Source organism: Labeo rohita, chromosome 6 (assembly GCF_022985175.1).
Source record: "Labeo rohita strain BAU-BD-2019 chromosome 6, IGBB_LRoh.1.0, whole genome shotgun sequence".
NCBI classification, from domain to species: Eukaryota; Metazoa; Chordata; class Actinopteri; order Cypriniformes; family Cyprinidae; genus Labeo; species Labeo rohita.
Genome location: NC_066874.1, coordinates 27,859,738 through 27,873,193, shown reverse-complemented (window position 1 = coordinate 27,873,193; position 13,456 = coordinate 27,859,738). Strand labels below are relative to the sequence as shown.

The following is a 13,456-nucleotide window of genomic DNA, read 5'->3' as shown; positions in this document are numbered from 1 at the left end:
TGATGCTGAAAATTCAGCTTCGCCATCACAGGAATAAGTTATATTTTAAAATATATTAAAATAGAAAAAGTTATTTTAAGTCGTAAATATATTTTACTATAAGAACGTTTTACAATATTTTGGATATAAAAAATGCATAAGAGACTGAACAGTACCATAATCTGCATTTGTTGAGTCATTTATATGAGGTAAACAATGACCAAACTAACTGAATAGTTTTCTGGATGACAAGTAAAACCAAGAATTTGTGCAAGTCCTAGTCTACAGTATTTCCTCTAAATTTACTGATACAGTATATGGACAATATGGGTGTTAAGACTATGTTACCAGTAATGGAGCTGTTATGGTCGTCTCCTGGAATCCACTGCAGTTTCACACTTCTGCCATTATGTTCGGTAAGGATCACATCCTCTGGTGGATCAGGAACATCTAAGGAAACAACAAATTTTATTTAGGGCTGTCAATCGATCAGGCATCTCAATTTCAATCAGATTCATTACATGATATTGTTGCTTTTCTTGTTTTTGTTGCCATTTTATAGATATTTTGGAGACAGTGGGACAAAAGAAGGAAATGATAGGGAGGAGAGGGAGGCTGAGTCTGGGAAATAACTCCAGCTGGTTTCAAACACGTCAGAGCTCATGCACTACCTGCCAGTTCATGTCTCCAGCTAGTTCATTTGTACAAATACTATGTGGTGCTGTCTTATTAAGGGGATAATTCCAACCGTGCCGCAGCAGGCAGCCAAATCCCACCTGTGTCGTGTGCTGAACCCAATTCAGCCCTTAAAACTCGGGTTTGTCTTTACTTTCCTTAAACACGAAGACCAAAAGTACATAACTCACCCACAACTGAAAGCTGTGCAACCGCCATGTCCTGGTCGACTGGTGTTCTTGCCACACAGACATACAATCCCTGGTCTCCAAAGCTCACATTAATGATTTCAAGCACTCCATCGTCCAGGATATATCTATGGACACCAGGAAAGCCAATGATAAGACAGCTCTGACAATCACTAATGTAAAAGAACAACATCCTGTTGTATCTCACCGTGCGTTCTCGCTGCCATTGAGGGCCATGCCATCTTTTTCCCAGATGATCTCAAAGTCTTCACCGATTGAGGGATCGTACTCTGCCTGGCATGAAAACTGGATTGTGGTTCCAACCAAAACCCGCAAATCGTGTGGAGGATCGACTATTCTGGTGGGATCTGACAAGGAAAACACATTTTTGGATTAAATGGATTTAACTAAACTGATTGATTTTCTAAATCTGGTAAACCCCTTCAACTTGACTGATTTACAAAAGAGCATCTGCTTCTCTTACCTTTGACTTCAAGTGTTGCAGCAATGGCAACTTTGCCCTCAGTGTTTTGAGCAAAACAAGAATACTCCCCCATGTCCTCTTTCATCGCGTTGTGGATCTCCAGTGAACCATTCTTATGAACAGAAAACCGTTCTCCTTCCACTACATCGGCACTGTCAGCTTTGCTCCTGTGCAACCATCAACCAACTGGGTCATTTTCAGAAAACAGCACCAATGGTGTGCATAATAATAATAATAATAATAATAAAAAACCCTCACTGTACCTAAAAGCCTGTAAGCCACAATAATCCAAATAGACAAAAAAAAAAAAAGAAAAAAGGCCTGCACAAATAAATAAATAAATGAATACCACTGCCTAATTGGCACTAATGAAGGTGACCGAAATAATGCTTATTTGTTGTCCCTTTTAATCTTCAGTGTTTGCAAGTCATGTTTACAACTTTTTACTAAAATATAACTCACAGGATACAAAACTTACAATATTTATTAGATTTAACTCTGTTTAGTGTGTAAGGCACAGAACTTTTAAAACTAAAAAACTAAAAATATTTTTAGAAATACTGCAATTTAAAAGTTTAAGGTCAGTATGATTTTAAGTAACTAAATAGCACTTTTACTCAGAATGGACACATTAAATCAATCATAAGTGACAGTAAAGATATGTATAATGTTACAAAAGATTTCTATTTTAAATAAATGCTGTAATTTTGTAATAAATAAATAATGGTTTACACTATATAAAACCTGCTGAACATTCAGCTTTGCCTTTACAGGAATAAAATACATTCAGTTATACTATGGGGGGCTGTTGAATGCTTGAATCTGATTGGTTGATGAATGTTGTTCAGTTATTTTCAGGGTAACACACAGCTAAAGTAGTTCCACTTCGTGCACTGTTGTCAAGTTTTCCCGTGGAATTGGGCTACTTTAACACTGTTGCTGCAGGTTCTTTTGATGTCCACTTGTTGAATCGACCCCAATAATGTCATATTTAGCCCAGGGGTACCCCGACAAAAAATGTGTATTTTATCCCCCCGAATGCGGTGGACCCACCTTCAAAATGTGATTGGGATACTAGTTTTTGGTAGCAATTGGGCGGGTTTTGTTGTGAAAACCTGGCAACCCAGACATTGTGTTGCGGACACATCACACCTTGGGAGTGCATTATTTTCTAATAATTCAATGGTGCGTAGTCAATTATTCCTTACATAGAAAACTTACTGTAATGGTAATAATATTTCATAACAGTTCTTTTTTTAGCATAAGACACTTCTACAAACACTTTCTTTGAACAATAGTGTGCATTTTATGTATTCAATTAAAATCTTATGTGCCACCACAGTCAACACTTCTGCTGCTATTGCTTTAACTTAACAGTAGCATACTTACAGATCCACATGAGTAGTTCAGCTCATTATCACAGTGCTGAACACAGCCTGAGGACCCACCCTTGAGTAAACTGCTTCACTAGCGCGAAACCACATTCACAACACCTCTAGAGCTGTGCTGCCCTCTGCTGGCCTGTGCAAACCCTTCCAATACAGTAGGCTCTACTCACCATGTAATACTGGATGTTGGTGAGCTGAAGACCTTACAGTGCATGACCACACCTTTCCCCTCCACTGCCATATATTGCAGATTGTTTTCTGTTAAGATCAGGGGCTGGATGTCTGGGGAGAGAGTTATCAGCATTGCACCATTAAACATGACAAAACACGATTGGATTAGTCTCTTTATCTCTTTTCTTGTGATGCATGTTGTTATCAGTTTAGTAAAAAAAAGTCCTTGTCCTTGGAAAAGCAGCTTCCTGCTCTATCAGGGGAGGTAGGCGGGTTTGCAGGGTTACGGAGAGAGAGTTGAGATATGTTTTTCTGTTTCTTTTTTTATTTAATTTCATTTTTCCTTTTCATATTTTTTTTTAAAGTGAGGATCCTTAGCAGCTTATTTTATCTCCCAGATGAAAGCAACACATGCTTTGGTTCTTGCAGCTGAATATGAATGGAGGATGGCGAAATTGTTCACACATAAAAGCGTCTGGCTGCCTGAGGGAGAGTGTGTCTGGAGATCAGAACTGACAAAAGAGCTCCACCCTAAAGCCTGTGTGCTATCATGAGGACCTTACGCTCCCTGAACAAACCCAAGGGCTGTCTGCTGTCCATATCACACCTCAGCTTATGGCTCTGTCCACACTAACAAAAAAAAAAAACCAGATGCTTTGCTCACAGCCAGTGAACACCGTGGTGTTTTTATGTGATTTCTTTGGCCAAGAGTGAATGAAACCATGAATATCCCATAAGCAGGCACTTCTGAAAGGAATAATGCAACAGGTCTCTCCTAAATGGATGGAGGCCAAGTTTAAATACGTTTTACTCTACTATGAACTGCATTTAAAGGGATAGTTCACCCAAATATGAAAATTCTGTTGTTAGTTACTCATGTTATTCCAAATCCGTAAGACTTTTGTTCATCTTCAGAATACAAATTAAAATATTTTTTTATGAAATCCGAGAGCTATCTGACTACCATGTTCAGTGCCCAGAAAGGTAGTAAGGAGGACTTTGGTAAAATAGTCCATGTGACATCAGTGGTTCAGCCGTAATTTTATGAAGCTACAAGAATACTTTTTGTGTGCAAATAAAACTAAAATAACAACTATATTCAAAAATATCTTAAACTGCATTCAAAAATATCTTAAACTGTATTCAAAAATATCTTAATTCCGAAGACAAACGGAGGTCTAACAGGTTTAGAATGACAAGAGGGGACAGAATCCTCATTTTTGGGTGAACTATCCCTTTTTTGCATATCAGCAGAAAATGTCTTTTTAACATGCAGATCTGTGTATTAAAGGAAAAGTCCACTTCCAAAACAAAGATTCACATATAATGTATTTACCCCCTTGTCATCCAACATGTTCATGTCTTTCTTTCTTCAGTCTTAAAGAAATTGTGATTTGGAGGAAAACATTTCTGTAATTTTCTCCATATAATGGACTGATATGGTGCCCCAATTTGGAACTTCCAAAAGGCAGTATAAATGCGGCTTTAAGCGATTCCAAATGCAGTCAAAAAACAATCCCAGCCGAGAAAGAAGGGTCTTATCTAGCGAAACAATCGGTTATTTTCATTTAAAAAATACAATTTAAATACTTTTTAATCTCAAACGTTCGTCTTGCCTTTCTCTCCATGACTCAAGACAGTTAGGGTATGTCGAAAAACTCCAATCGTATTTTCTCCCTTAACTTCAAAAATCATTTCAAAATCATCCTACATTGCTGCAGAAGTTCCGACCCAGTCTGTGCAACGTAAACAAGATCAAACACCCTTAACAAAAAAGGTAAAACAGTGATATAAGATGATTTCGAACTTGAGGGAGAACATGGGAGTTTTTTGACATACCCTAACGCTCACAAATCGAAACGAAAACAGTCCAAGCAGAGAAAGACAAGGTGAGTGTTTGGCATTAAAAGGTATATAAATTGTATTCTTTTTATTAAAATAACTGATCGTTACACTAGATAAGACCCTTTTTTTCTCGGCTGGACTCGTTTACAACCGCATTTGGGATCGCTTGAAGCCGCATTTAAACTGCATTTTGTAAGTTCAAAATTGAGGCACCATACCAGTCCATTATATGGAGAAAAAATGCTGAAATGTTTTCCTCAAAAAACATCATTTCTTTACGACTGAAGAAAGAAAGACATGAACATCTTGGATGACAAGGGGTGAGTAAATTATTTGTAAATTGTTGTTCTGGAAGTGGAGTTCTCCTTTAATGTATGCAATCACAATATTGGATTATAGCTCATCTCAAACAAGTTACACACCATATTTCATTCGAATGCAAATTGTTACAGCCGTGTACAGTTTACTTACTCATAATCATGATGTTGGCATTGGCTAGGATGGTGCCGTGTCTGTTTGTGGCCTCACACTGGAAAACAGCGCTGTTTTCAGGCTTTGCGTTGTGGATGGAAATTGTGCCATCTTTTAAGACTTTCCTATTGGAGGTCGGGACCTCTGAAATAGAAAATGTGGATTAAATGATTATTTAAACTACAGTATGTTAGGATGCACTTGTGTTGTCCACACTTCTAATTACTGATAATGCTCCTAACCATATACCTTTGTAAAATTTATTACTATGAAATGACCATCATGAGTAAATGGATTTATTAAATGCCATTACAACAATTATTTGTGACACTTCATTAGCAAACAATAGTTGCATTATACAATGCTTGACAGGTCATTCAGAAAGTTATTTTCGCAGTCAGTTGGCACAATAAATTGAAATCCATATAATCATATTTTCATATTATTAATAGAAGGTTCAGTAATTTGAAACAGGAATTAGGAATGTTTACCATTCAGTGGTCGGCCGTTGACCCTCCACGCAACAGTAGGTTGAGGATTTCCTTTCACGACACACTTGATAACCACATCAGCTCCAATTGTCACCAACTGGCTTTGAGGTTCAATCTCAAACTCAGGAGGCTCTGTTCATACAGAAGAATCAAATCACATATTATACACATGAAATCAATTTGGCAGATAGCACAAACATTTGTTAAAGGTCAAAACGATGTGTGTTGAAGTCCTGTGGACTGACCTTTCTTGTTTCTTGAAAATACAGACATAGCTATTCCTCACATTCTCATTTTTATCTGTGTTAAATTCAATATAGAGTCTACCCTGACAAAGATCTATATATATATAAAAAACGTGATGAAACCAGTCATAAGGGTCAATTTTTTGAAATTGCTAAATTTGCTCACCCTTAGGCCATCCAAAATGTAGATGAATGGGTGGTGTCAGAATGAAACTGAGATTTATAAATCTTCTGAAAGCTGAATAAATAAACTTTCCATTGATGTATGGTTTGTTAGTTTAGGACAATATTTGGCCAAAGTACAACTATTTGAAAATCTGGAATCTGAGGGTACAAAAAAATCAAAATATTGAGAAAACTGCCTATAAAGTGGTCCAAATGAAGTTCTTAGCAATGCATATTAATAATCAAAAATTAAGTTTTGATATATTTACTGTAAATGCACAAAATATCTCCATGGAACATGATCTTTACTTAATATGCTAATGATTTTTGGCATAAAAGAAAAATTGATCATTTTAACCCATACAATGTATTTTTGGCTAATTCTACAAATATACCCGTACTACTTAAGACTGGTTTTGTGGTCCAGGGTCACATATAAGGTTATCAGTTATGAACTATAAGCAGTAATCTGCTACATGTATGCGGAAAATGATCATTTATCATGCCCAAATGATCCCTGTGCTCTTGTTTTAGGTTAGGACTCTATTGTAGTCTTGCAAGCACATTTTCTCTTTGGACAGAAGATGGCGCTCTTTTACCACACAGAATCACTTCAAATACACACATGATATTGAAACCATTTATAAAGCAACACTGGCACATTTACTGTGGTTTTATTATGAGATTAATGCAATCAATAATGTGACTCACCCTCTACTGTAACATGAAAATAATGCATAACCTCTCCATGGGGATTTTTGGCTCTGCACATATATTTCCCTTCATCCTCCTCATTCACCATCTCTACAGTAAGCAGCTTCCCATGACTCTCCACCACGGCTCTTTCTGGAAGCTTGTGGAAGCCTGTTTTAACCCACTCCACCTTTGGTGTGGGGCTGGAAGACAGAAACAATCAAACAATTTAAAGTCTAATATTGTGTTTGGTGATCAGACAGACATGAACTATTCAATAATTATTTTTTGATGCATCCATCTAATGCTCTTAATTACTTTTTTTTTAACAAAATAATAATTTAATAATTCCCACTAGATTTCAAATGCATTTCAAGTGGTACAACTGAAATGAACGCCAAGCTCTTAATTAGATTAACAAATCAACTGAGTTAATAAAACGGATTAGACAATGACACTTACAAGCCCTCTGCAATACACTCCAATTGAAGATCTTCGCCTTTCACCAAATATGTATGCGACTCCTTTCCTGTGGGCGTCAGTAGACTGGGCTTCCTCTCCAGGAGAGAGTTTGCTTTATAAGAGTGAAAAGATTAAACAGCATAAATATGCATGAAAAAAAATATATAATATAGGTATCATTCTAAGTTGTGTCAAGTTGTCTCGGTTGTGCTGAGTTAAATGTTTTAATTACAGCGCCACTAGCATCATCAAAAAGAACTGCAAAAATACTGACTGTTTTGCATTAATTAATTACTCGAGAAAGTGTTTTAACATACAAAAAAACAAAAACACACTTGTGATCCGATAAAGAGAATGAGTCATGGATGAACCTATGAATTATTCCCACTGATTACCTTTGAGATTTGCAAATCTAGGCTAAAGAGTAGGCAAGTATGATGTGACATGGAATGAGATAATTAATCAAAACTAATTAAAAACAAAGAAGCTGCTCTACGCCCCTGTAGCATCCCTAATGAATGTCACTCACCATAACCTCTGCCGCTACCAGAGCCTGAGTCCTTCATTAACTTGTCTTGGATGAAGAAATGGAGACAAATAAAATATGTGTGGCAAATGCAAAAACAGCTAAAACAATAGATAATATGGACATGAAATACACCAACAGGTCTTCACAGGAAGTATAATGAAAGCATAGGAAGCATCAATATCTACCAAGCTGATTTGCTGAAGTCCAGCAAGTGCTTGGAGATTGACTATATGAGAAACTGGGGTGATGTGTCAGATGCACATGACCGACATGTTTGAAATTGATGTTGGTCATGTAAAGACGTGATCACGTTATGCAATCAAGGAGTATTTTAACGTACTGCTTTTGACCACAACAGACATGGCGGTTTTCTGGACGATGGTTCGTATGCGTGGGAAGGCAGCAAAGCAGCAGTAGTCTCTGCGACTGTCGGTCTCAATAGCATTTGAGAAGTACAGGTTTCCGTTCAGACCCACTGATACTCTCTCGTCCTGCTCGATGTGCTGTAGACCTAGAAAAAATAAATTAATAAAGCTCAAAACACTTAATCAGCTTAATAAGAATGATATTAGAGTAATAACATGACTGCTTGAAAGAATAGTTCAGTCAAAAATGTAAATTTGCTCAGGCTTGCTTAGGCCATCCAAAACGTAGATTAGAGATCAGATTTAGAGATATTTAGCATTACATCACTTGCTCACAAATGGTTCCCCTGCAGTGAATGGGTGCCGTCAAAATGAAAGTTCATCAGCTAATAGAAACATCACAATAATCCACAAGTAATCCACATGACTCCAGTCCACTAGTTAACATCTTGTGAAGCCTTATACAATGGTTTTATGTATAAAAAAAAAAAGGCTTTTTTTTTTTTTTTTTATCAGCTGTTTGGACTCTCATTCTGACGGCACCCATTCACTGCAAAGGATCCATTGGTGAGGAAGTGATAAAATGTTAAATCTGTTCGGATGAAGAAACAAACTCATTTACATTTTGGATGGCCTGAGGGTGAGTACATTTTCAGAAAATTTTCATTTTTGGGTTTTAAGTAATATAGTTTCTAGTGTCACATGGCCAGGTCACTGTTACACATTTGTAATAAATTATTTAAATATTAAATAATAAGTAATAATAATAATAAGTATTATTTTAATATATTTTTAATAAACAGCTAAATTAATAATATAAATTTATTCATAAATGTGACCCTGGAACCAAAACCAGTCTTTGTCTTAGGGTATATTTGTAGCAATAGTCAAAAACACATTGTATGGGTCAAAATTATAGATTTTTTTAATGCCAAAAATCATTAGGGTATTAAGTAAAGATCATGTTCCATAAATATATTTTGTATATTTCCTACTGTAAATATATCAAAACTTAATTTTTGATTAGTAATACAATGCAATACAATACAATAAAATACAATACAATATTTATTTATAAAGCACATTTAAAAACAACCGGAGTTGACCAAAGTGCTGCACATAATAGAACAAACATAAGCATAAGCATAGAATAATATGCATAACTTTATTTGGACATTAAAGGCGATTTTCTTCATATTTTGATTTTTTGCACCTTTAGATTCCAGATTTTCAGATAGTTGTATCTCGGCCAAATATTGTCCAATCCTAAAAAGCTTATTTATTCATCTGTCAGATGATGTTTAAATCTCAATTTAAAAAAAAAAAAATGACCCTTATGAATGGTTTTGTGGTCCAGGGTCACAAATGATTGTTTTCATGTTTCCAAGTGGGTTATTAAAAACCTGCACACCTGACTCAAAAGAAGCCAGTCAATCATTTTAAGTATGCAATTCTGATCACTGAATGCACTGTGGGCAAACTGCGGGTGTGCCTTAGACTAATTTAAAGGAGAAGTCCAAAGTCGGGGCACCATATCAGTCCATTATATGGAGAAAAATCCTAAAAATGTTTTCCTTCAAAAAAACATAGTTTCTTTACGACTGAAGAAAGAAAGACGTGAACATCTTGGATGACAAGGAGGTGAGTACATTATCTGTAAATTGTTGTTCTGGAAGTGGACTTCTCCTTTAACCCAAATAACCTTATAAATCTTGAACTTACTAATTGTCATCCAGTAGATCTGCAGTGGGGGGATTCCTTTAGGTGGGTTGCACTCCAGAATGACTGACTGACCTTCCATAACCTCAATCGGATCGATGATCTCTTTAGGGAACTTTGGAACATCTGCAGAAATTAATCAGCAAAAATTAATCGATACATACCATTACGTGCAAATTAAATCACCATTAGATGGCACTATAAGACAGACTTTCTCTCCAGAGGCATTCCTGGAAAGACTATTTGTTCCAATTTCCCAAATTTAGTCCAAAAATCTGCCAATAACACATCACTCTGCTGCTGAAACTGTACATGTCAACTGAGTGATTGAAAACCGGCCTTGTTTAGTAACTTATGACTTTCTGCTCTGGTTACATCTGTGGAGATTTATGTGGTGTATTTCAGAACACAATGAGAAATGCTACATCGAAAAATGATGGAGAGAGAGGAGAAAACTCATTTTTCACCAGCCCCTCTCCTCACGGTCCATACACACTGTGATGAAAGGGAAAGAAAAGCTCCAGGGTTTGTAGCGGGCAAGTAAAATGGATATCCCACTAAGGACCAGAGCGGTTGTTTTATTGGACACCGGTCTCTAAATCACTCCGAAATTGTCGTTACGGAGAAAACACTACAAAGTTATATGTTACTTACTCGGAACAACAAATTCAATCTCTTCCGACATAGCCGTTCCTAACTTGTTGGTTGCAAAGCAGCGGTAATTGCCCTGGAACTCTGTGAGATTTCCATTATTGGGAATGATGAATGTTCCGGAATCATCTAATGTTATCAATCTGGGATCCTGATAAGGATCAAAGTCTTGACCGTTCTTTGTCCACTTGAATCTGAAAAAACAAAAATGATCAGTAATTAAATGAAATTACACCACTCAGCGTGTCTCCTTTGAAATATGATGAAAACAACATGAGCATGCAAAGAGGATTTCCACATTCAGGTTTTCAAATTTAAATGACATCAAATACTCAGGCAAGGCTTTGAAACATGCTTTGAAATGCCAGTAGGGTGTTTCTGATGTTTTTTGCCGCATATTATGAGCTGTTCTACCCATGATCGGGCTACTCTGGTGAATTTCCATGCTGGTTTGGTGCTGATCTAGCACAGCTGTGCTGTTCACCCGCAAAAATAGCTGGTGATGCTGATCAACCAGCATGGAAGAACTATGATGATGCTCTTGCGGTCGTTCCTGAAGGTCGTTTCCTCCATATCTGGTCTAGTTTTCGATGCAAAACTAGCACAAGCAAGTAATTAGTAGAGGAAGACAAATGATAAGACGACTTAAAGCTGAAGATGCATTTTTTACGATTCCATACCGTATGATCAGTTTGGAACAATTTAAAATCAGATGGAGGCTGGAAAACATGACTGTTTTTTAACAAATTTAAATTTTAAATTTTAAATTCTGTTTTTTTAAACTTTCTATTAATCAAAGAATCCTTTAAAAATTCTAAAAAATTATGGTTTCCACCAAAATATTAAACAGCACAACCGTTTTCAACACTGATAATAATAATAAATGGTTCTTGAGCATCAGATCAGCATATTAGAATGATTTCTGAAGAATCATGTGACACAGAAGACTTTTAATTTAGAATTTAATTTAATTTTGTATTTTTTATTAAATAAATGCAGTTTTGGATAAATTCTTTCAAACGCATTAAATAAATAAATAAATAAATCCCACTAAACTTTTGAATGGTGGCATATTTGTGTATGTATATTGCTTACTCCGGTCCAGGGTTTCCTGTGGCCTCACACTTCATTGGGAAGCTCTCTTCGAAGGGAAAGGCAATCAGAGAGGCGGGTGAGTGCTCTGTAATTGTGGGCAGCTGCTCCACTAGATAAAGAAACAGCCAGACAGGAAGAGCTCAGTTGACTGTAGAGGAAAAATGGTAGCATGCAACTTGCATGCAGCAAATGGTGATGGTTCAATCATAATGATTTTCCACAATCAGGTCAACTGTTTTAATCAATGCATAAAAGACTAAAGGTAAACAAAATGTTTGCTGGAGAACATAATTAGATATTGAATCATTGATTGTGTTGCTGGCCAAAGAGTGAGTTGTTATCAGGTAATGGCAAATGATCTGGTCAAATAATGTCAATGAGAGTTTGTTTGTGGTTTAGAACAGGAAGAAACTAATGGCTAATACAGCTAAAGTGTAAAATTGGATATGCATGATCAGAATCACAATGGAGTGGCGGTATGGGTTGCAATTTGATAAATGTAAAGTGGTTTGCTGGCTCTGTTGTTGGAGGTTGTCCACTATGCACAAAAAACACTTTAAAAATCATCCAAATGCTTTGATTTGAGGGAACATTCTGGTTAACATTTCTACTCTGTAAACCACAACAAAAAAACTGTAATTAGTTTCTGTCTATGAAAAATGAATTTAAATTAGACTGTTCACAAAAAGTACAATTTTTTTAATGTAATTTCTTGATTTTAAAAAATACCATTTAGGATGTATAATAATTAAGAATATTATTATTATTAAAGGAGAAGTTCACTTCCAGAACAACAATTTACAAATAAGATACTCACCCCCTTGTCATCCAAGATGTTCATGTCTTTCTGTCTTCAGTCGTGAAAAAATTATGGTTTTTGAGGAAAACATTTCAGGATTTTTCTCCATATAATGGACTTCATAGGTGCCCCGATTTTGAACTTCCAAAATGCAGTTTAAATGCAGCTTCAAAGGGCCCTAAATGATCCCAGCCGAGGAAGAAGGGTCTTATCTAGCGAAACGATCTGTCATTTTTTTCTGGAAAAAAAAAAACTGGTACTTTTTAAGCACAAAAGCTTATGTAGCACAGGCTCTGGGATGCGCATCCACGATGCTATGAATTAGTAATGTGTTTCATTTTGAACAAATCTTTATTTCGTTTGAACTTCTACATTTTGGAAGTTCAAAATTGGGGCACCAATGAAGTCCATTATATGGAGAAAACTCCTGAAAAGCTTTCCTCAAAAACCATAATTTCGTCATGACTGAAGACAGAAAGACATGAACATCTCCGATGACAAGGGGGTGAGTAAATTATTTTTGAATTGTTGTTCTGGAAGTGGAGTTCTCCTTTACGTACCATGGCATCCACATCTGATGCCATAGTATCAAGGGAGTACTTCATTGTAAATGTCCCCAAAAAAAGAGCAAATCTCTGCATTTATGAATGATTTTCAAAGGAAATCTGATGGTTGGTGGATGATAATGGTCTCTATGGATGGAAGTTACTAGTTCTATGGATGGCTTGGCATTACAAACTTACTGTTTATGCGTGCTAAAACTAACAAATCCACCGCGGCAGGAAGAACACAGAAAAAAAAAATGTGCAGGGATTTGTTAGAACGATACAGATATGACTTCTGTTGAATTGCTAACAAATAATTGATTGTCAACAAACAATTAACTTCATGTCCATGACTGACTAAATAAAAATAGAAGTCATGTCTTCCCCAAAGATATCTTTCAGGCACTAAAGATATATGGTGAATAATTCAACAGTAACAAAATACACTTTAAACTGGTTTCCATGGAAACAGTGAAATACATAGCCATAGCAATAA

The 13,456-nt window shown here is 36.2% G+C and overlaps 1 protein-coding gene across 9 annotated transcripts in view; it reads right to left on the bottom strand.

Annotated features, from left to right (window-relative positions):
* Nucleotides 1-13,456, bottom strand: part of chl1b (cell adhesion molecule L1-like b) — a 98,199-nt gene that overhangs the window by 24,982 nt on the left and 59,761 nt on the right. For 6 of the 9 annotated variants that reach the window (XM_051112134.1, XM_051112138.1, XM_051112133.1 and 3 more), the window contains exons 3-17: nt 13,159-13,176; nt 11,617-11,725; nt 10,525-10,715; nt 9,874-9,996; nt 8,127-8,297; nt 7,787-7,831; nt 7,258-7,369; nt 6,814-6,998; nt 5,693-5,824; nt 5,202-5,345; nt 2,885-2,996; nt 1,327-1,493; nt 1,051-1,210; nt 846-970; nt 328-429 (exon numbers count right to left, since the gene is read on the bottom strand). In XM_051112134.1, the coding sequence (XP_050968091.1) occupies nt 328-429; nt 846-970; nt 1,051-1,210; nt 1,327-1,493; nt 2,885-2,996; nt 5,202-5,345; nt 5,693-5,824; nt 6,814-6,998; nt 7,258-7,369; nt 7,787-7,831; nt 8,127-8,297; nt 9,874-9,996; nt 10,525-10,715; nt 11,617-11,725; nt 13,159-13,176 (1,896 nt within the window). The remainder of the gene's footprint in view (nt 1-327; nt 430-845; nt 971-1,050; nt 1,211-1,326; nt 1,494-2,884; nt 2,997-5,201; nt 5,346-5,692; nt 5,825-6,813; nt 6,999-7,257; nt 7,370-7,786; nt 7,832-8,126; nt 8,298-9,873; nt 9,997-10,524; nt 10,716-11,616; nt 11,726-13,158; nt 13,177-13,456) is intronic. The other 3 variants (XM_051112136.1, XM_051112135.1, XM_051112137.1) reach the window with 3 other exon arrangements.